The 24,198-nt window shown below is 43.4% G+C and overlaps 1 protein-coding gene and 1 pseudogene across 7 annotated transcripts; one reads left to right on the top strand and one right to left on the bottom strand.

Moving 5' to 3' along the window:
* Positions 1–8,489: 8,489 nt before the first annotated feature.
* On the top strand, positions 8,490–11,833 carry LOC136475520 (disease resistance protein Pik-2-like; annotated as a pseudogene).
* Positions 11,834–11,913: 80 nt separating this feature from the next.
* On the bottom strand, positions 11,914–17,618 carry LOC136475519 (uncharacterized). 7 transcript variants are annotated; one of them, XR_010763201.1, is made up of 12 exons: positions 17,122–17,618; positions 16,421–16,630; positions 15,872–16,339; positions 15,655–15,765; positions 15,397–15,576; positions 14,609–14,890; positions 14,096–14,216; positions 13,899–14,016; positions 12,474–12,633; positions 12,288–12,379; positions 12,127–12,191; positions 11,914–12,051 (listed from the first exon to the last, which is right to left on the bottom strand). XR_010763201.1 is itself a non-coding variant. In XM_066473005.1 (9 exons), the coding sequence occupies exons 1-8, from the start codon at positions 17,518–17,520 to the stop codon at positions 13,895–13,897; spliced, it is 1,893 nt and encodes a 630-aa protein (XP_066329102.1). In that variant the 5' UTR covers positions 17,521–17,618; the 3' UTR covers positions 12,492–13,484; positions 13,890–13,894. The 7 variants fall into 7 exon arrangements, 5 of the variants coding, with proteins under 5 accessions (XP_066329102.1, XP_066329101.1, XP_066329104.1 ...); XR_010763202.1 differs by lacking the exons at positions 11,914–12,051; positions 12,127–12,191; positions 12,288–12,379 and having other exon boundaries at positions 12,492–12,932; positions 13,431–14,016; XM_066473005.1 differs by lacking the exons at positions 11,914–12,051; positions 12,127–12,191; positions 12,288–12,379 and having other exon boundaries at positions 12,492–13,484; positions 13,890–14,016.
* Positions 17,619–24,198: the final 6,580 nt, after the last annotated feature.

Here is a 24,198-nt window from a genome sequence, read left to right as displayed (position 1 = left end):
ACGAGGAAGCTTAATTAGCGGATTCTACAAACGGAGAAACCAGAGTTCATGTATCTTAAAATTTCCTCTTCTTTTAGATTTATCTTGTTAGGCAAGTTTTGTACTAGATCACCACGTGATCAACTAGGATTGTTTTAAGCCTCAGGGTATAAATATAAACCCCGGCTATTGTAATCAGATATCCACACATCAATCAAAATCAGTCTTTACTTTTTTGGTTTCACGTCAACCCTTAGGAGTAGGAGTAATGTAGCTTTTCGGCGAGTTCTTCAGCAAACAGGGCTGCATCGACTGATCGACCTCCAGCTTGCTTGTGAGTACCGTCACGACTTGCGTTGTGCTTGTAAAGCTGCATCAGCTGATTGATCTTTTATGAGCCATAATATAAGTTAGTTATCGATCTGTATCTTAGTTTATAAGGCTGCATTAGCTGATTGATCTCTTACGAATTATAATATAGATCAAAGTTATCGATCTTGTGTTAAATAACTTGGTGTTTAATACAATATCACCAGTTATCGAATCTGCTAAGATTAGTAAAATTTTTCTTGCTGTTTTTGGTTGATTCACCCGTTATCAATTTTGCTATAATTAATATTTTATTAATTATAGCAAAATCACCCGATTAAGATAGAGATAGATCGGCATTATATCATCTTAATTGGTCGTCCTCTGATCTAGTCATGCTTCAAATCTTTAATCGATGGCTTAATTTTGCTAGATCGGTTATTTTATCTCCATTCTAGTCAAACATAGTATGCATCCAAAGACATGCATGTTTTAATCTTGAATAAACTCACTAGTGTCGATACAGGACCCACGAGATACCCCACAAGGAAGAGAGAAGATCTAGTCTAACTAGAATTTTTTTTTCATGAAATCTTAGTAGTAGTATTCTGTAATCCTACTAGTAACTCTCATTGTAAACCGCTAGGACTCTGACCTCCTGACTATATAAAGGAGGGTGGGGTTCCTGGAAGAAAGAGAGAGAGAACACTGGACAATCAATCCAACGCAAAGGCTAACGCCGACTGGACGTAGGGCTATTACTCGACCACGGTCGAGGGCCCGAACCAGGATAAATCGATTGTCTCTTACGTTTACCGTCGAGTTCTGCATACGCTGAAGCCCGAACAAACTGCCCCGGGTACCCCCGTGGCTGGCTATCGGTGGCAAAACATCGACAACTAGTTAATGAGATCTAATATAATGACACTACCATAGCTGCATCGACCCAATCGAACGTCACTGGTAAGACTTTAGATTAGAAATTATCGATTAATGGTCATGTTCATGATCGAGATATGTACTCTATTAGTTTGCTACGACCGCATCAGCTATTTTAGCCTATTTGCCTATACTCTCATATATATAGCATGTTTTCATAAATCTGTCAACATATAGATGGTTTATAGATTCTTTGGCTTTAGTTTATTATCATTATCATAGCTGCATCGATCCGATCGAACCTCACTGTTGATAATAATAGATTAGACTCAAAACTGTTTTTAGAATCATTTATATTAGATAGTCAATTTGTTCGCATGTTATACTCTTTTCATCAAACTCATTGACTTGACGCTTTATATCAATCATGTTTCATTTAGCCGATGATGCTTTATGATGTTCCATGAGCATCGGTTATTTTGGTTCGTATCATTGTCATTTAATATTAGACGATAATCCTTGATTTAATGATCTTCATTTCATGGATACGCTGGATATCGACTCTTTAGTCGATAGCCTCATTGAATCGGCTATCTGGCCACATATTGGAACTGTCTGGTGCAACGCCGACATGTTCCACCTTAAACTGACCGTTCTTGTGTTGAAGCTAAGCAGATCTTCGGATTTACTCTGTCAAGATCATCTGGCTCACTGTGTGTTGATCACATCGCCACATTTTTGCGCCAACACACATTTTGGCACGCCTGGTGGGACCACAATCGTTTGATTAGAAGTCGGAGATGTGGATTCTGAGGATTGAAAAGTGCTTAACTCTACTTGGACGTATGCTGCTAGAATTCACTTATGGAAGAAACTATAGAAAGAATAGGGCGTACCGTCGTAGGCTTCGTGTCTACCAGTACGTGTCATTACTCCACCATGTAGATCGTCATGTTTCAAGAAGGAGTGTTCAATGCCAGTATGAAGATCCAGCAAGTAATCTAGGGTGTGTCAGTGCGTCTACTGGTCACAAGGAGTTAATGCATCTGCTGGAGACATGCAGGATACACGCTACTTGTGCAAATCTGATTCCAAGGAGTTGGATTTGTTGACAAAGCAGACCGATGATCATACTACAGATGAGTAGCCGATAGTCACGTCGCCTTGCAGACAACCGGTAAGTCTCAATGAATGCTGTAAAGATACAGGAATCGGCTATTGGAGAGCGGAATTGACTTTTCAAGAAAGGGATCGACTCGATATAATATTTTTAGTTCAAAATGCAAGCTGACGCCAACGGATCAAGACATCAATGCAAGCCGATGGAGCCTTTTATTCAGTTGGATTCGAGAGAATACATCACCAGACTCCAGTGCATCACATATGACTTGCTTGGTGAATGAAGACACTTGTACACATGATAAGAGAAAGCAAACAAGGGACTTGCCAGATGAACAACCCGTAACAGGAGTCATGTCTTTACCTAACTCATGGATGGAGGAGTCTCGGCAAATATATGTGATTTCTTTTTGTAGTTGGAAATATAAAAATTCAGATGTGAATTAATTGTTTGGCCGAAAAGCTCTGTATAGATGTTAGATATCGGTATCAACCATGCAAGGCCAAACGAAGTAAGGGGGGTTAGAAAAGCGAATTGGACTTATGCTCTCTCATCAGTTACTTCTTCACTGTTGTCCATTATTCCCTCACTTCCAACATCTCCAAGCCTAGATATATAGCCGATGGGATTAAAGTTGTCCAATAAAATTTTGAGCCAATGAAATTATTTTATCAAGAGCGACCGATAAATTTCCATTGGATTGGGTTATATGGCTTGTTCATGTTTGACGGCATATGTGCGAGAACACGACTACAAGATGGGTGGATGGCTATATTAGTATTTGGCATGGATACTCAGAAGGATGTTATGTTTTGCCCGAGTTAACTAGAAGGATCTGAGTCTAGCCCATTTTCCAAAGAAACATGTGTCTGGTATACCAAATCAAGTCAACTACAGTACATTGATCGTCGGACAGGCCATCTGAGGTATCGGCTGGGAGAATAGTAAGCCGTAATCTTAATTTGAGTTGTAGTGCAGGCCAATGATATATAAGCATATTATATTCCATCGGCCGAAATAAAATATAGTATCCATAGCTGGAAGCCATAAGAAACCAAAGACATTACCATCAGCACACATCAGATGAGCGAAGATCGTCAGCTGGTGATTACTATTGGTGTACATATGATAGAAGGAGATTGTTAGCCGAAAGTTATTGTCGGCACACGAAAAGTCGGCTCCAAGTATTGATAAGTGCTTAGAGTATATTTAAATATCATGGTGGCCAGAATATTTTATTGGCATCCCAGCTGACAAATATATTATGTGCATCGATTTGGCATGGTGTTATTAGCTAGTCACATGCAGATAACTATGGTTAATGGCAAGAAAGAAGCTGATGTTCATGCCCATCGCCTCTACATAGCCGATTATAACTATAGACTCGAAGGTAGCTCCTAATCGGCTAAAGCAGATGAATGGTCAGGAGTTCTAGAGGATTGAATCCAAGCAAGTCATCAAGGATATCGGCTCATGAAGGCCGATTGCAAGATGCAGAGGAAGATCAATTTTGGAGTTATCAAGAACTAAAGGAAGATAATTTTGAAGCATGAGTTCTCACAGTCCAAACTGGAGGGCCTGATTGCACACCTGGTATGAAAAGCATCAGTTTATGACAACCAACTTTCAAGATAGAAGATAATTTCAAGTGGAAACCAAAGCATCAGGGTTAGAGGCCGATTATGTTTTGCTTCTGATATGGTTGCTATAGTCAAGATACGAGATTAAGAAGTCAAGCTAATTATTAGGCTACGCTTAAGGAACTTCAACTTCTTCGGGAAGTAAAGGCCGATACTATTGGTATTTGAAGATTTACGATTAGTAATTAATCAATTGATCGGCCTTTTTTTCTAACTAAGTAAACACCATACTCCCGGTTCTGACTAAAGGCCATTTTGGGTTCTGACTAAAGGAACTTCTAACTAAGTAAACATGTCGTTGAAGGCCATTTTGGAGTAGCAAAGAGAACCTAAAACAAGTCGTTTGGGAGCTTTGAAGCCAATTTGGACGAAACTGACCCTGCGCATGGACTGCATTAACAGCAAACGGCTCTCTTCGTCTCCTGTGCGGCTGTGCGCATGGCCGCATGCGCTTCCAACTTCCAAGACCAGCAGGCAAATGCTCCTAGCGGACGAAAAAAATGGCACGGCAATCATGCTCCAAATTCACATGCAGCCGCAAAATGGCGCGGGTAGCTTTGCATGGTGCTTTGCATTTCAGCACGATCATGGAGAGTGCAGCGGGCAGTTACTTTGTCACGTCCCTGGCACGCCGTGAGCCCATGATGACCTCTCCAGTTGACACCGTTCACAATCTTGCAGTAGAACCCGCGGAAGCAGCAAGCCAAGAACAATTTGTTCAGTAACTAATGAATTACATGGTGTACCTCTTGTTCGTTAATCCTGAGATGCTGTTGCCGGGCTCCAGGCGGAATCTCTTCACAAAGGCACATAGAGAGGTTGAGGCCATGGCCATGTTCATGGATACAGAACCACCACTGGACAAGGGGATCGGGCGAGCTCGATCCACCTCAAGGTTCCATTGTGGGAGCGCCAGAAGGAGATGTGGGAAGTGATCCAGGGTGTCTGGGTGGAGATGCTCTGCTTCTCCGCCAGCAGATGCAGAGGCTGTAGAGGGAGAGCAGCTTCCAAGCCGGGAAGTAGGGAACGACGGCACTGTTTCAACGACTCAGCTCGTGAGGTCTCCACCAGCTAGCACGGCTCCGAGGTCCGCATCGGCGTCGATGTATACTGCGTCATCAGCTCATCCTATACGATCATATCCACAGTACAAGTATTGTTGTCCTATGACATCAATGACATTGTACAAGTACCACTACAATACTAATGTATTATACACACAAGATCCTATGGGTTTTACAAGGTTATAGCTCATCAATGACATCAATGGAAACGATGCCTGCCGGCTGAGGTAATTGTCGGCAGACCAATGTCGAAGTGGCTTGTCCTGAAGCCCAAAAGCTACCCCGGGTGAGTTCTAACTTCTACAAGTACAACCACTGTGATAGCTGATAAACAAGGGGAAACGGTAGATAAGGGCATCCGGCCTTTATTGACAAGCTAGGATCACACCCAGTGATGATTCTACGCTAAAATAAAGTGGCACACATATACTAAAATATAACAGTAATTCTCCCTATCGGGCGTCCATTCCGTCCGGATGGACCCACCCACCGAACGACTCGGACCGAATCGGCGTTGCGGCTGCGGTAATTCTCACTTGGCCTCCCTCATCCTCATCCACTCCCGCTCCGCGCGGCCACTCTGCCGCTCGCTCCCTCATCCCCACCCCCGGCGTGGCGCCCTCCCCCACACCCCAGCGAGGCGCGCGTTGCCCTTCCCCACCCCCGGCGCGGCGCCCTCCCTCACCCCCGGGCGAGGCGAGGCGCGGTGGTGGAAGACGTGGCGTCCTCCCCCACCAAGAGCCCCCAACCCGGCGCGACGCTTTCCCCCACCCTGGCGCGGCATCCTCCCCACCCCCGGTGGCACCCTCTCTCACCCCACCCCCCACCCCAGCGATCGAGCTCCTCCCACCTGACGGCCATGGCGCTCCCTGCGCTAGACTTATCCTATGTTGCAATTATATGTTTCAATTATTTCAGAAGGTTCAGAGGTATGTTGCAGTTGAATCATATGAATGTTGCAAAAGTAAATCGGGAGATGTTGCACATGTTGCAATTGTTTTCAGGGGCATGTTGAGCATGTTTCGAGTGTTTTAGAGGTATGTTTCATCTGTGTTTTCCGGACACATGTTGCAATTGTGTTTATCTGGATGTAGCATATGTTTTACACATGTTGCATGTGTTTTATTCGGATGTTGCATATTGTTGTAATGGTTTTCAAGTGTTTCATAAGCATGTTTCTAGTGTTTCATCTGCCTTCAGATGTATGTTGCAATTGTTGCATCTCGATGTTTCAAAAGTAGATCGGAGGTGTTTGCACATGTTGCAATGGCGCCGATGGCTGGCAGACAGCGGCTTGTCGTAGGGCTTCGGCTCCTACCTTTCGCGCCGCACCTCGCTCTCTCCTCTCCCACCCCTCCATTCCCTTCCCTTCTCTCCATCTCGCCTCAACAATTCGAGCTCGTCCTCGACGTGGAGTTTAGTGGCGCTGCAGCGAGATGGGACACAGGGTGCGGGGCATGGTACGATGCAGGCGACGGTGCTGCGTCCGGACGTGGGGCGCTGGCGTGGGATGGACGCTGGCGGGGTGCACTGTTGTGGGATGGACACGGGGCGAAGCTCATCTCTGTATTTGCGGGCGGGGCGCAACAGCCTACCCGGGCGTCCGGATGCGTGTTGTCCGTCGAACGTCCGGGCGCTAGATACTCCGAAAATAAAAATATAAAGTTGCGTGAGAACATAGAACTAATCTTTCTGTTTCTTCAGGTGGACTAGTATTTTTGTTCCCAATGCATGCAGGTCTCTCTTGTCTGACATGGTACTCCTTTCTGGGCTTGCTAGCTCCTCGTCTTCTTTTGCTCTCTCTCCGTCCCTAAATAAATAAATTTCTAAAATTCGTGCAAGTCAAACAATCTTAAGTTTAACCAACTTTATAGAAAAAAATTAACAACATCTATAACATAATAGCATGTTATGGAAATATATTCTATTATATATCTAATGATACTAATCTGATATCATAAATCTTGATGGGTTTCTTCTATAAATTTGGTCAAAAATTAAAAAGTTCAACTTAAGGTAACTCTAGGAATCTATTATTCCAGGACAGGGGGAGTAATAAAAACCAAAAGTAGTAATCATATGTTGTTTGTTTCCCCTTTATAGATGTCTTGCATCGGTGTGATGTTGTTCTCCACCCTTCCATATCCGAAGCAGTGTAATGTAATTAATGCTTGAAACTCATAACCTAGTGTTCAGTTTCCAATTTCCAGCCGTGTTCTGCTTCATTAGGAAAAAAAAAGGTAAATCCTAAAAAACATCACATTAGTGCCTGTTTAGTTCCCAAAATTTTGCAAAATTTTTCAAGATTCCTCGTCACATCGAATCTTTGGATGCATGCATGAAGCATTAAATATAAATAAAAAATAAAACTAATTACACAGTTTAGACGAAATTCACGAGACGAATCTTTTAAGCATAATTAGACTATGATTGGATATTAATTTGCCAAATAACAACGAAAGTGCTACAGTACCATTTCTCAAAAAATTCCGCCAACTAAACGAGGCCTTAATCAGAAACATATAGCCCATAATTTGGTAAACTTTAACCATGAACGCAAATAATAGGCATTCGATTTATTCTGTTTTATAAATGTATTACATGTATCTGCCATTATGAAAAACACATAGAATAATCCCCTAATCTTATACCTAAATTACCCCACTCCGCTATTGTTATAAAAGATAGTTCAAATCAACCACCTAAATTATATCTAAATTACCCACGATTCTCACTATGAAAAATAATTTAAAATAACCAACTAAATTTGTATCTAGATTATCGACATCTATTATCATGAAAGATAATTAAATCTAATTACACCACCGTCATTATAAAAGATAGCAACGCAAAGTAACCCCTTAGTTTATATTCAAATTATTACTCATATATGTCATTACGAAAGATACTGCATCGATTGAGAAGCTTCCGGGACCCTTCATTCGTGGGGCTTCTAGGTTGACGTACGGAAGGGTTCGATGATGACTCCCTCATTTCAAACGGCCTCTTCGTTTAGCTGGGCTTGTTCGTTGCTGGATCGTGAAGAAGTACTGCTGGCTGGTTTGGTGTGAGAGAAAAATACTGTTCCGGCTAGAAATTTACGATCGTTTACGACCGTATAATCCCAGCCGAACAGGCTAAAAATATGTGTTCGCTTTTAGAGCATGTCAAGAATTTCATCTCCCTTGGTCATTTACCAAGTGAAGGGTTTCCCTATACTTTTAAAAAAAATGGTGCTTTTTATGGGTGAAGAACAATTGAAAAGCGACCCATTTTACTCCGTCAAGTGTATTGAATTTGTGTTGAAGATAATGTACATTATGCTAACCACCACATTTTCGCCCTCTGTATTGTTTAGCGCAACTAGTAGCGTGCCCTTGCTAACGCTTCGATAAAATACAAAACAAGACAAAATTTACAAAGAAAAATAAAACGGACAATCAAATTCATTAAAGTTCACATCTTATATATTGTATAACCAGATATTTTTGTCAAATTTGAGAAAAAAGAAACAAGAGTAGTACTCATTACTCAAGAAATAATGATAAAAAAAACTAAGAGTAGTACATGTCCATGGCATCGTGATCGATGGGAACTCCAAGACCTCGGCAGGAAGCTTCGGGGGCGACACTCAACTAAAGTTGATCCAGCCCGGATCTCAAAGTCGAAAGGTGGTCAGCAAGCATGTACAATTCCGAATATAGCCTTGTGACTTGTGAGTGGGTGTCTTGATACCAAAAAAACATTCTATAGCAGGTGCCAGGTAAAGGGTACTAATCAAGAGATCATCGATGACACAGGATTTGAGTTATAATACAGCAAGTTGGTTTCTAAGTTGCATCCTCTTATTAGTATCTCACACAAAGGAGCAAACTCCATCTATCCACGTTGCCTGCTGAAACAACTGTGACAATAATGGAGAGAGCAGCGCAGTCCATTGTGAGCAACCTGGGGCAGCTGCTGGTCGACGAGGTCCAGGACACCGCGGCGTCGGCGACAAGGTGGTTCTCCTAATGGACGAGCTGTCCACCATGAACGCCTTCCTCCGAATGATCTCCGAGGCAGACCAGAGCGCCGTCGATCACCTGGTCAGGGAGTGGGAGAAGCAGGTGCGCGAGCTCGCCTACGACGCCGAGGACTGCGCCGACACCTACTGGCTCGGCGTCAGGCGCCCGATGGCGCCCCTCCAGCTGCCTCACATTATCGTGAAATGGCCCAAGTACCAGCTGGAGAAGCTGCTCCTGCGACGCACCCTCGCCGCCGACGTCAAGGCCCTTCTGGCACGTACCACCACCGTCAGCGAGCACCACGGTCACTACGGCATCGACCGGGCGGCGCCACCCAGGTCTCCGTGGCTCGCCCCGGCGTCTGTGTCCGCGAATGCCCTCCGCCGTGCCGATGACCCTGATGATCAGTTCGTCGGCATCAGGGAACAGGTCGACACCTTGGCGGAGAGGATCAAAGCCGACGATGATGACAGAAGCCTCAAGGTGTTTTCCATCGTGGGGTCCGGAGGGCTGGGGAAGACAACTCTGGCGGTGGAGCTGTGCCGGCAGCTGGAGGCCGACTTCCAGCGCCAAGCGCTGGTGTCCGTGTCACAGGCGTTCGATGGCGGGAAGGACATGAAGGGACTGATGGCCCGACTGCTCAAGCAGATTGTGAACCTGAAAGAAGATGGTGAGCAAACCCAAGGCAACCAACTTAAAATCAACCAAATGGACGTGGAAGAACTGTCGAGCAAGCTCAAGGAGCTCCTCAAGGACAAGAGGTACACAACTATAGACTACCATACCTTCCTCAGACCAAATTTTGAACTCTGCCTATCCACAGATTCTCTGACTCCAAGCATATGTAATATGTCCAACTAAAACAGGTATCTCATTGTGATCGATGATGTATGGAGCATACCAGCATGGGAAGCTATCCGCGTCAGATTGCCAGAGAACAAATGCAGCAGCAGAATAATTGTGACGACTCGGATAGAGACAGTGGCCAAAGCAAGTAGTGTTTCAAAGGACCTTGTCCATCATATAAAGCCACTGGACTTAGATGACAGTAAGAAGCTATTCGTCAAGAGAGTATTTGGCTCCATGGGTGGTACTTGCCCCGACGGATTGAAAGATACCATGGACAGTATTTTGAAGAAATGTGGTGGGTTGCCATTGGCTATTGTTAGTATAGCCAGCCTTCTAGCAAGCTACAATTCAGCTGAGAGTGTAGAAATGTGGATAAAAGTGTCCAACTCAATTGGTTCTCAGATGGAGAGCCACCCCACCCTGGAGGGGATGAGGCAAATGATTACACTAAGCTATGACTACTTGCCTCATCATCTAAAGGCTTGCATGATGTATCTTAGCACTTTCCCTGAGGATTATGTGATTGCCAAGGATAGGTTGTTGTACAGATGGATTGCCGAAGGTTTGGTTGCTGAGAAGCGGGGTTTGACTTGACTTTGTTTGATGTTGCAGAAGAGTACCTCAATGAGCTGATAAGCAGGAACATGATTCAACCAGACAAGCTGCGGGTAACCAGAAAAACCTTACAGGCAGAAATGGGCGAAGCATGCCGGGTGCACGATATGATGCTTGAGGTCATGGTGTCCAAATCCCAAGATGCCAACTTTGTTAGCTTGGTAGGACGGCAATACGGAGGAAGATCGCCATGCGGCAAAGTTCGCCGCCTCTCAGTCCATGCCAATGATGACAACGAGCGCGTTAGTCAGAACAAGGGAGTGGAGCAGCGATATCATGCGAGACATGGCGTTGAGGCGATGAACCTACAACAAGTTCGATCGCTGACTATATTTCAGTCGGAAGGCCTTGAGAAGCTGTTGAATCGACTAGGCGAGTTCAAGTTGCTGAGGGTACTTGACCTGGAAGACTGCAAGGCTCTGCAAGACAAGCATATGAGATATGTCTGTCGGTTGTATCTTCTCAGGTTCTTGAGATTGACGGGTACACGAATCAGTGAGATGCCTAGCGAAATCGGTGACCTGGAGTATTTCGAGAGTCTGGATGTTGGAAGTAGGATGTACATGCCGCCAACCGTGACGAAGCTGCATAGACTTGAGCGCCTGAGGGTGCCTTGGTGGACTTTGCCATGGGGGCTAGGGAACATGAAGGCATTGCGCGAGGTGGATTGGGCCCAACTCAAAGGTGACGTTCAGGTTGCCCGAGAGATAGGTGAGCTGCAACAGCTGCAGGTGCTATATATTACTGTGGTTGAGGAGCCCGAAGAGGAGTTTTCAAGTGTGCTTTGCTCCTCCCTGAGCAAGACATGTGCCCTCCGATCGCTCCACTTGTATTCTGGCAGGACACTGGACTCTCTCCTTCACGTCTCCTCACCGCCACCACTCCTCCAGCATCTTACTATGATGGGGCCCATTAGTCAATTTCCTGATTGGATCTCATCACTCAAGCACCTTGCAGAATTTTCGGTGGAATGGGCCAAGCTTGCTGCTGACCAGCTGCTTGATTCCTAAGTTTCCCAGCCTGCAGAGCATCCGACTGGGGATGCAGAGCTGCAGAGACCGAGAACTGGTTGCACGCACCACACAAAGTTTTCCAGCACTGAGGATCCTGGATTTGTACCTCGCTGGAGAACATCCCGAAGTAGTCGAATTTGAGCAAGGATCAATGACAAAGCTGGAGACGCTTCTATTGGAGTTCTCTGACAAGGAGAGGAGAGTTGTCGGCATCGACAACTTGAAGAGCCTTAAAGAGGTGAAGCTCAGTGGCTGGGAAAATAACCCATCACTGCAACGCGCACTGCAGCAGCTCAAGAAGGAGAACGAGAATCGCCCTGAGTCCAGCCAGATCAAAGTTGTAGTGCAGTATGAGTGATCACATCTTGTTTTCCCATCTTTTTTCCCCTTTTGATTGCTGTTTTCACATCTTTGGAACTGCTACATAGCTGTTGTTACCCTACTCGGCTATGACCGTGTTTTTCCTCTTAATAACTGTATTCATTTCCCAAAATCCTGTTCAGGCTCTGCTATCACTATTTATTTCTTTTCACATCTTTGGAATTGTTCACAATCTTGCAGTACAATCAGAGGAAGCTGCAGGCCAAAAACAATTTGCTCAGTAACTTGTGAATTACAAACAACAGCATCATCTGTACAGTTACTGCTTACCACTTATCAAATGAGCAGTCTACTGAGAAGTGAGAAACACGGTCCCAGATCCCAATAATGATGACCTGACAATTTGGATGCTCGCTTATTTCAGGATCTCACCTGGAGATTTTCACAACCATTTTATTGAATGCTTAGAGAGAAAAGGCTGAGAAAATTACCAACTAAAATTATTTCCAACATGAAGCAATGAAGCCATTGATCGACATTCCAAATCTTTACCATGTGGTCAGATAATGATGTTGCTAGATATCTGCAACAGAGGCCAATTATGTCATATGAAATATAAAAATGAACAAGTAATGCTGAATAACTATGTGACATGAATTAATTTTGAGGTGTAATACCTATGTAAATGGAGCTCAAGGAGCTGAATATTGCAGACTACTGAGACTTCCGTATGCACAAAAGCCATTAATCCCATGAACCCATATGCATTTCCATATGGCTGTTAAAGCTGAACCCCATTCTTGAATCACCAACAGGGACCTCCATGAGTGAAGGGTCCTTGACTCCTTGTGCAGCGACAGCACATAAGTAATAGTTTTCAGTACCAAATGGCAGTTAAAGCTGCTCAAGTTCAACCATGCACTTGTTTCATGTGCATCCAAGGAGGGCACAAGCCCAAAAGCAGCTTTTTGGGAAGTCTAATTGTTTATAAATTAGGGTTAACCCCCTAATCATATTAATTCATACCATTCCTTGAATCGGCAATAAGTTCATCTTAGGGTTCTATTTTAAATTCATACCATTCCTTCAATCAGTAATAAGTTCATCTTAGGGTTCTATCTCAAAAGTTCATGCATCTGCAAAGTATAGGAGGCAACAGGATAAGACAAACTAAAATTGGATGACATCAGTCTTTTGTATATGTAGCACTAATACTGAAAATAGTGGGAAAAAGTAGGAAATGAATAGCTTAGACAGATTGCGAATGGAGAAACAAAATAAAGAAACCTCTGCTAGCGTGAGCCTTGAATTAGTCTCACCAAAGCTAAAACATAATCTGGATTTAGAGACATCAACAGTTCAAGCAGAACAACCTTAGCTGGACGAGAAACTTTAAGCCTTGTCTTAAAAAAAATCCATTTCGAAAGTATTAGACAAAACAGATACACAGTGTTCACACAAGTGTTAAGATTCCATATGCATACTAATTCAGTGTAACTTAGACAGACCTTGACCTCAAATTAGTTAATCTTTGGGTGAGGAAGAGCAGTAAAAGGATTCACTTTTCTGAATGATGGATCTATCATTGCACTCCCAATACAGAAATGGAAAAGAAAATGTCTACGACTGCTGACCTGCTGTGGTCTGTAGGTAAGTCTGTTGATTTTTTTCCACTTAAATGCCTAGTGCTTGAAATTAAGGGGAAAATATATTAGTATACTAGTTCACAACCATACATGAAACCATCAGTAGAGGCAATGATCATCAAATGTGTTTTTAATAATATACTTCTCCATGTACTTCCAAAGTGTGATTGATCAATAATATTATGTAGAACTAAGGAATTCCGCATAACATCATCTAACAGCAAAGCATGTCAATTCTATATAGAAGGCAACATAATAGGCAAATTAAGATCAGGTGATCACAAGAGACAAGTATCATACAGAGTAAAACTGTACAAACTATGAGAAGTTGGCAACTAAAAGATTTTGCATAAGTAGGGAGTAATGTTAATTAATAGAAACCAGATTTAGGAAAGGAAACAGCTCGATATAAAGCAAGAAGAGGAGAAATAGAATGTGATATAGCACCTATACTACCATGGGTCTTGAACAGGCCTTGCCAAAGCAAAAAAGGAATCTTGATTTACTGACATCAATAATTCGATCGGGGCAGCCTTAGCTGGACGAGAAATTTTAAGCCTTGGTTCTAGAATACCTGACAAAGTCCATTTTAAAAGATAAATTTGATATTCAGTGCCCATGCATATAAAAAAAGCCCATTGCTCTTATTGTACCTGGAGAAAGTGACCGCCCCTGATACAGAAGTGTCGCCAGTGGGTTTGTTGCCCAATGGTTCACAGCTGGACGGTTAGTTGGCTGAAATCCCACTACTTTACCTTCTTCTGATATGACGACCTAAAAATACGTGAATCAAGTGTTGGGGTATAAGTGTGAGCTGATGACCACAAGAGAATGAAACAAACTTGTAGTTGCTTACATAAATTCTAATGCAGAGAATTTTTTTTTTCTATCATAAAATTCAAAACGCAATGCAGAACTAGCACTGGATGCCTCGAGCAACCCAGCTTAGAGGAATACTTAGCAAATACCGCAATACTTTACTAGATGACAACTAAAAGGTGGGTTCTAATTTAGCAGGTGTATCGTGATATATGAACAAATGTTATATGATAGACATTTGCTAGAAACAGAGGTGATCATAGACATTAGACTCATTAGATACATAATCAATACAAAAAAGACATCCACTACAAAGAGAACTCCCTTTTATAAGTCACACGAGGTACCTGAAAACTAGCAATATTCTGCAGAGTTTCCTGGGTTCTATCATTTTGTTCCAAATGGGACATCTTAATATTAATTGGTACCGACTGGGATTGATTTTCTTGGCTAAGAGTGTCAGGATGCTGAAAATAGCCAGAAGCAGCAGCATCCTCGCTATTGATTGCCTTGAAGCAGTTAGGCAGTTCTCCAACCCAAGCTCCAATGTGTGCATCAACCATTACATCACCAAGGCAGCCATATGAGTCTTTCATTTTCTTAACAAGAGACGTGCAATAAGCTTGTATCTGAAGAAGAGTAAATCAGACAAAAATATGCAGCACACATAAATAATGAATAGAGTAGTAATGCTACGATCCAGTTATGCAGGCAGGTATATTAATTCAGTATGCCAGTATTCCTTAGACACATATAACAAGCTTGCCTTGAACTCAACTTGTTTAATCTTTATAAATGAAGTGTCACATCCTGAAAGTACTAATTTTCAAGGGGGGCGGAAACAGATGAGATGCAGCCTGACAGAATATTCCCAAGTTCTAACTTCTAACAGAAGTTAGGTGCAGTTGGTGTTTCTTTGGTCATTGCAACAAGTATGTGTAAGCAATTGAGCAAAAACTAAACCATGTAAAATGGCATGAGGAATTTTCCTTCAGGTAATTAGTTGAAATATTGTTGTAGTGTCGATGTTATGTGAAAAGTTTGTGGCATATCACGAAAAGCAATCCAACACTAAAATGAGCATCAATCTACCTTGGACAAACAACAAATTCACAAGAACTAGATAACTAAGTACCTCACTGTTATCAAGAGACTTGATATCAGAACAATAGTTCTGAGATGATGAGGCATTTGAACTTTCCTTGAATAGCCTTTTGTCTCTAAAAGATTGAGGACAGCATAATTGAGCAAAGACGGCGACAAAAAGAAAAATACAGCTCCCAGCCAAGAAAGTGGAAAGGTTGTTCAAATAGCCCTGCATAAAACAAAAAACATTAAGATTTTGATAATTATTTAAAGTGAGTTAATTTTGACCTGGAAAGTGTCAGCATACATTGTTCTTTTTAATCTTTGATGGATCTGAATTCCAATGAGGATGGAATGTTTTGCCTGGTAATGTGAATTGATCTTCAAAGTACATGTCTAGAACATTCCCTAGTTCCACCTACAAGTGGCGGAAATGCGCAGAAACAAGTTAAAAAGCATACAAAAGACCATATTCTAGAAAACAATTATGTTTAACGGAAGATATGGAGGGAATAACAGTGTACCAGTTGCGAGTGGGTTAAGAGAACTTCCCGCCTATTACTTTCTAACTCATAAAGACCTTCACCTTCAAGATTAGAATTCTCCAATATGTTGGTGTTAATTTGCAGCTTATAGGTAGGAATGTACTCATTGGTCCAAAGCACTAACTCAGGACCCCCAATCTTCACCAAACTTTCATAATTTGGAGGTGGCCACCATCCATTCTTTGTTTTGTGTGCTTCATGAGAAAACTTCATTAGACTAGAAGTCTCCAGGCACCTCTTAGCATTTTTTACTATTTCTGCCTCAGAAATTCTGTGTATACAAACCGAGGAATCCAATGAGCAGTTGAGCTGTCGCTTCTGAAACAAACTGCCTATGCCCCCAAAATGATTTTTTCTGGCATCCTCAATGACGCAGGAGAAAATGGCTTCAGCGAGAGAAGACAGAAGTTTTCCATCTGATGAGCTGATACTACAATCCAAAGACCCCTGGTGTGCATCAACAAATTATTAGCAAGAAGTAAACACAGCAGGAAATATTGAAAACTCATAAACTTTGTGAGTTTGCACCTTTCGGGGTTTGCCAAAATCTTGGAAGTCTCTCACTGAACCTGGGGAGAAGACCTCGAGCCGAAAGTTTGAGAGCCGCTGAATTACAACTTGCTTAAAGGCCATAGCCAACATACTCTCTGAATCAGGCTCGTTTGCAAAGAAAAAATCAGATCCGAATTGTTTCTCTATCTTACTGGCCTTATCTTTAACTTCCTTCGCTTGCAAAATCTACAAAATTTGCCACTGTTACTCATGATGATCCAGCAAAACATGGGAAACCCAACAGAAAATCCAAGGCGGCTGTAATTATTTGCATACACAAGTAAACCAGTCGGCGTTCCTATCCTAGGGTGCCATAAGAAAGAAGGTGGATAAGCTCCTTCCATGGTGAAACCAAAAGCACCTTTATCAGGAAGAGGAACGTGCATGGTGAATTTCGCTTTGCCTAATTATTTGACCTATCTGCATTGTTGCGTAAGAACCGTGCTTCACCCAATGCAGCACATCTAAAGGAAAGGTGCAATTGACCCAGTTGCGCATTGCAGATAGGAATGAGTGCTTAGCGCAGCTGGTATTTGGCATAACTAGATAGATGACAATCAGTTCCACTTCCACCCAATTGTCAGAGCTATGAAAGAGCTATTGAACCAGTGCTTATTGTAGCGCGAGCGCCTCAGAAACGGTGTGTGAGAAAGCCGCAGTACTGAGTACTAACTCACCACTCGCGTGGAGGAGGCGGTCGTCCCGCCGCCATGGGGCCCGGGGAGGAACGCCTCGACGACCATGGCGTCAGAACCGGCGGCGAGGTGCGCCTCCGCGGTGGCCCCTCCGTCGGCCGCGGCCGCCGCCGCGACGGCCTGTTCCCGGCGCGCGGCGCCGGCGAGCTCGAGCCGAGCGAGGCGGCCCTCGTAGCAGCGCGCGATCGGGATGAGGTCGTCGGCCACGCGCGTGTCCCCGGCGCGAGGCGCGTGGCGGGACGCGGCGGGGGGCAGGCGCAGAGGGCGGAGCCGGAGGCGGGCGGCTGGGGACGAGGTGGTGAGGGAGGGGGAAGCGAAGCGGCGCGGGGAGTGGGAGGGGCAGAGGGGAGGGGCGCGGAGGAGGAGAGACGGGGACGGCATTTTTTCCGGTTTGGTTTTGCGGTGGCGCGAGCGAGGTCGGAGGATTTTGCGGCGACGGCGACGAGACGACGGGCGCTGGCTGGAGCTGGGGGGAGTGGGGCGGGCGGTGTAGGACAACTGGACAAGACGACGTGGAGCATTAGGCCCAACCCGAAAGGGATCCATTCTATCGTATAGCGGGCTGGGCTGGGCTGGACTACTGCAGGAGGCATGGTAGGGCCCATACAGGCAGACGTTGGAACATTGAGCCGGTGGAACGAACGAATCGTGTAATCACGGCGGTGTCACTGTCGGTCACGTGCTGCGCGTGACGCTATTCTTTTTTGTTTTGGAGGAACACACACGACTTCACGAGGCAGACGCGTCGAATCGAATCGAATCCAAAGAGAGGATGGGAGTGGGACGCTGAGCTACCGTGAGATGGCCACTCCGTGCAGAAGGGAGTATGTATGCCAGCACGTGGTGGTGTTGCACGCATCAAGGTCCAGATTTTTTTTTTTTTGACGCCAGAGCAGAATGATAAACGATTCATAGCGGGTGGAGCATGCCATCGTAGCCGTAGCCAATGATTCGTTGGTTGGGTATGCAGTTGGCGCGTGAACGAATATAGAGGGAATTTCTTGTGTGCCATTAAAAAAGATTGTAATATTCTGTGTATCTTTGAAAAAGTTCAGTGTTATTGCTCTAATTTTTTCGTGTCTTTCATGTCACTTTCGTCAGTTTGGGCTCTAACGCCGTCAAACTGTCGGTGTGAAAAGACGAAAATGTCCTTAAGTGTAAATATGTCATTAATTTTTTTTGAGCATCTTAACGACTTCAAATGAAAAAATTCAAAACTAAAAAGTTGTAGATCTCGTCGAGATCTATAATTATCATATAAAAATTATTTTTATTTAATTTCGCAAAAAAAAATATGATTTTTCTAAGATATATTAATCATATCAAATAATTTTTAAGTTTTTTCGTTCGAAGTCGTTAAGATGCTAAAAAAATTAATGACATATTTATATTTAAGGCCATTTTCGTCTTTTCACACCTACAGTTTAACGACGTTAGAACCTAAAATAACGAAACGGAAGTAGCATGGAGAGAAAAAAAAGTTGAAGCAGAGATCACTCAACTTTTTTTTAGACACGTGGCACACGAGGAATTGTCTCGTGAATAGAATATATATAATCGTGATGCCCATACCAGTGAGGTACCTGCGTCTGCTGCGCATCTCTGTAACGGAGTTTACCCCTGCCTAGGCCTCGTTTAGTTCCAAAAAGTTTTTCTAAAAAATGTTATAGTAGCAGTTACATTGAATTTTACGATATGTGTATAGAGCATTAAATGTAGACGAAAAAAACTAATTACAAAGTTTGGTTGGAAATCGCGAGACGAACGTTTTAAGCCTAATTAATTCATGATTGAATACTAATTGACAAATAAAAATGAAAGTGCTACAATAGTCAAATTCATAAATTTTATCTAAGCCTTACTTCTGTTAAGTCCATCGCTGACTTCACCTGGTCACGTTATAGATAAATTGATACTCCTTCTTAAAAAAAAGTATATATAATTGATTCATTCGACAGAAAGATTGTGCTGGAATAGTAGTGGTTCTAATCTGCTGCCGCTACTAAGGGGGGGGCGAGATCCATTCAATTATAGCGCCAGACAGACAAACAGCACTAAGGAGAGCTCGACCAGTAGGAGTACGTCGATGATTCCCTACCGATTTCTTGCCACGCGGTATCTGGGGCAATTTGTTCGGACTTCAGCGAATACAGAACTCGACGGTAAACGTAAAAGATAATCGATTTATTCTTGTTCGGGCCCTCGACCGTGATCGAGTAATAGCCCTACGTCCAGTCGGCGTTAGTCTTTGCGTTGGATTGATTGTAAAGTGTTGTCTCTAACTTCCTTCTCCAGTAACTCCGCCCTCCTTTATATAGTCAGGAGGTCAGAGTCCTAGTCAGTTTACAATGAGAGTTTCTAGTAGGATTACAGAATAATACAACTATTAAGATTACATGAAAAGAATCCTAGTTAGACTAGATCTTCTCCTTCCTTGAGGGGTATCCCGTGGGTCCCGCATCGACAAGCCCCCGAGCACTTCATGGTTGAGCTCTGGAAGCCTCGTCTTGTTCCTTCAGGTCTTGCCGAGTAGGAACAAGCGTCGTCCGAGTGCTTTCTTGAGCGAAACCATGCAGCGCTTCGTGAGATCTTCGGGTGGTGTGTACCTTTTTTTGAAGAAAAAGTACTCCCATCTGGGTGTAGCCCCCGAGCCTCTTGCTATTTGGTGCTCTGATTCTTCGTCGAAGGGCTCCCGAGCAAATACCCAGGTTCTTTATCAAAAAGGACTCGGATATAGCTCGGTTCGGGTTCTTTTTGTCTTGAGGCCTTGAAGTGGTCTGTCTTGAAGAAGTCTTCTCGGTGACATGCGCTTTTTTGAAGAAAAAAGTGCACTCACTGAGTGTAGCCCCCGAGCCTCTTGCTATTTGGAACAAAAAGTTGGAGGGTCTTGAATCTTATGTTTTTGAAAACTCCTGTCTTGAAGAATTCTTCTGAGTGATGTGCGCTTTTTTGAAGAAAAAAATGCACTCACTGAGTGTAGCCCCGAGCCTCTTGCTATTTGGAACAAAGAGTTAGAGGGTCTTGAATCTGAGTTGTTCAAAGAACTGAAAACCTCTCCTGTTGCAGCCCCCGAGCATATATCTGGGTTCTTTTATTCAAAAAAAACTAAATCTTCATATTCTCTGATAGTCTGCTGTTGTCAGATGTAGTTGTATGGTGATGGTGCGCATCCACAGTTTATGGTGGTCGTGTTGTTTCATCCGTTGTAGAATCGCTCCTTGATAGGTCCAGCGTTTGTATGGCTTTTATCTACGCCGTGTAATCAACTCGGTATATGCAGATCGTTGTTTTATCAAATCTTCTTGATTTTGTCAAGTGCTTGTCAGGCTTTCGTCTGCACCGTGTAAACAACTCAGTATACGTAGATCGTTGTCTTGATAAACTTTCTTGGTTTGTCGAGTACTTGTCTGGCTGCCGTGTAAACAACTCGGGTTAAGTAGATCTTTGTCCTGACAACCTTTTTGTTCTTGTTAGTACTGAAGAGACTTAGGACCAGCGATCTCAAGTATCTTTAGCTTCTTCTTTTTAGCTTTTTTGCTTAACTTGAGATGTGGCCAGCATCTGGCTCTTTCCCTGGTTGTAAAAACATCTTAGGATCGGTTCAGGTGTTGGCTTATCAGCTACCCTCATCGGTAGGCTCAAGCATCTTTTCAGTTTTTTTGTCCACGGCCGGTATGCTCAGGCATAATTTCAGCCATTTTGCTTTTTGGTTCGGGTGTTAGCTTATTAGCTACCCTCATCGGCGGGCTCAAGCATCTTTTCAACTCTTTTGCTCTCGGCCGGTATGCTCAGGCATAATTTCAGCTATTTTGCTTTTTTAGTTCGGGTGTTAGCTTATTAGCTACCCTCATCGGTGGGCTCAAGCATCTTTTCAGCTCTTTTGCTCTCGGCCGGTATGCTTAGGCATAATTTCAGCCATTTTGCTTTTTGGTTCGGGTGTTAGCTTATTAGCTACCCTCATCGGCGGGCTCAAGCATCTTTTCAGCTCTTTTGCTCTCGGTCGGTATGCTCAGGTATAATTTCAGTCATTTTGCTTTTTGGTTCGGGTGTTAGCTTATTAACTACCCTCATCGGCGGGTTCAAGCATCTTTTCAGCTCTTTTGCTCTCGGCCGGTATGCTCAGTGAAAACAACTGGGGAAAAGCCATAATAAGACATATATTGTCGAGGAACACCATCTTTATTGATCATGAACGTTGATATGCTTAGTGAAAACAACTTTGAGAAAGCCATAATAAGACATATGTTGTCGAGGAACATCATCTTTATTGATCATGAACGTTGATCTCTTGTGGCTTGTATATATATTATTCGTTGAGTTGTTTTCATGCGTAGAATCTTCTTAGTTGGCTGATGTGCCATGTATTATTGACTTATTTTCTATCTTCAGTTATCAACTTGTACGTGCCTCGTCCGGCGACTTTTGTGACAATAAAAGGATCTTCCCATGGACTGAGTAGTTTATGGCGTTTGTTAGTTTTTTGTATTCTTCTTAGTACTAGGTGTAACACCTCGGGTGTTTAAAATACTAAAACTGTCATATCATCATATGCATTGCAAAGCATTTGGCATTTGGTGAAAACTTTGAGATGCATACACTAAAACAAGTTTGTATTCGTGTGATATGTGTTGAATTGTATTGCTTGACTTAAATTCAAAGTTTGTTTGGATTTTTGAATTTTTCGAGAAACCCCCCTCTTTTCAGTATTTAAACCCTACCCTGAAAATCCATTCTAAAATCTAAGCATATTTTGGGGTTGGGCCCAAAAGCAAAAGTGTAGAGCTTGGCGAGTTAAGCAAAGTTTATTTTTGGAGTTTTTCAAGTTGTTTAGAAAAATTTTGAGTAATTCAAAAAGGCGTAATTCGTTAAATATCCCCTATTTGAATTTAAAAGATCATTTCAAAATCTAGACCGAATTAGAAGATGGTTATAAAAGCAAAGTTGTAGAACTTTTGATTTTGAACAACTTTTGTTTTTGGAGATTTTTGAGTTGTTATGAAAATTTGAGAGTAATTTGTGAATTTTGGCGAATGGCAATTCTGTAATTTGGATGAACAGTGTCCACCGCCAAAGCTACATGGCCGGCGATCTTCGGTTTGCTTCCAGGCGCGGTCGTGGCCGTCTTTGGCGTCGCGCTGGCGCGGTGAAGGCCACAGCACAGCTTCCTTGAGCTTCTGAGTCGCGTTATAAGAACCGAGACGCCGTCGTCGTCGTTTTTCTCCCTTGCTCTGTTTTTCCAGTCACCACCGCCGCAGCTCCGGCGAGCCCTCGTCGTCGAACCAGCGCTCACGCCATCGCAGCAAAGTGTGTCCCAGCTCTGCTAGTTCCTTGCGCACCCAGCCAGCTAGCTCTAGTCGCTTGATTTCGCCGTGAACTCATCGTTCATCGTTTTCTTCCTCGCGGCCGGCAGCACCACCGTGGTGTGCGTGTCGCCGTGGCCAGCATGTTACGGTGAGCCTCTGCTATTTCTGACTCTTGCTTCAGCTTCGCCTCGATGCCGTGGTGCTTTGTGCCCGGTTGATTGACCATTTTCTCCACCGCAGTCGCCGGAGCATCGCCGTCGTCGAAATTTGCTCCGCCGTGACCGTCGAACCGTGTCTCCGTTGCTTCTCAGGCTTGGCCAGCGACTCCAGTGTGTTCGGGGTGAGCTCCTGGTTCTACCCAAGTTGTTTGTTTCATCGTTACCGAGCTCCTATCACCGGCGTAGCGCAGCCACGCTGCCGTGTCCGCCATGGCCGTCGTCATGCTCATGCGCCGCTGTAATTGGTCCCGATTGTGCCACCAATCGACGCGTAGGGGTGTAAGGGTCATTTTAGTACCTTGGTCGTCGCCGTTGAGCTCACCGTCGGTGAGTTTTCGCCGGTCAGCGCGCGTGTCGTCGTGGTCAAAGCGCGAGGTAGAAGATGACAAGTGGGACCCGGTTGTTAGTGACTCAGCGTTCTGAGTGGATTTTCTATTTTTCAGAATTAAATGAATAGTGCTGTAATTTGTTATTTTTGTGTAGAATTATTTAGAGCTCCAAAAATTATGAAAATTTTTGTGTGAATTCTCTATGATGTATATTATGTGACAAAAATTTGAAATATTGATTTTCAATATTTTTGGGGTATGATAAAAATTGCTCAATTAATTAATAAATGATTTTCCATGATTTTTCTAGGCTTATGTACTTGTCCAAAAATTATGAAATTTGTTTTGCCACTTAGTTATCATGTAATGAACATTTACAAAAATTTTAAGCTCAATTAGAATAAGTTGATTTATTTCATAATTTTGAATTAAATAATTAATTCATAAAAGCAAATAGTAACCTTTAATGATTTAGGTTTTGTTTGAAATTTTGGATTGAGTGATGACCTTGGGTCACTAGTTGTTAATGATCCTTGGCAATTGATTTGGGTGTTGTGAGAAAGGTTTAGTTGGTTTGACTTGCAACTGTACCGCGAAGGAAAGTTGTATTCAAATTCTTAATTTTTGTATCCATCATCGAGCATCATGTTTCGTATTCCGCATCATGTTAAACATGGTATTGTTATTACGTGTAGTGAACGAAGGTGAACACGTGGTAGTTAATCAAGTTGTTGAGGAGGTTAATCCGTCTGTTGAGGTCGGATCGAATACTTGTGAAACGTCGCAGGAGCCGGACTTTTCCGTCAACGAAGGCAAGCCCCGGATGCATACAACCCTACCTTGTGTTTTACAAATTAATTTCGCTTTTGCTTTCCGTTACTGCATTAAGTGATTAGGAGTTAAGTAAGAGCCTAATTGATGCATTACCACCCTTGTTATTCCATATTTACCATATTACTAGTTTTAAACTCGTATATGCCTAGTTTTGCTTAGCTATGCGTAGAACGATGAAAGTCGAGTGATTACCTGCCACCTGCAAGTTTTAAATGGAACCTTGGTTACTTATGCTATCATGTGATATAGGAATGTGGAGTAATAAATCTAGACCGGGCGGACTCGGTGTGTGTGAGCCACAAGACATGGAGGTCTTGTGAGCAGGTTCTTTCCGCCTGTGTCGATTAAGGCACGTCCGTTGTTGAATTGCATGAG

This window comes from Miscanthus floridulus, chromosome 8 (assembly GCF_019320115.1).
Source record: "Miscanthus floridulus cultivar M001 chromosome 8, ASM1932011v1, whole genome shotgun sequence".
NCBI lineage: Eukaryota > Viridiplantae > Streptophyta > Magnoliopsida > Poales > Poaceae > Miscanthus > Miscanthus floridulus.
This window is presented reverse-complemented; position numbering and strand designations above follow the sequence as displayed.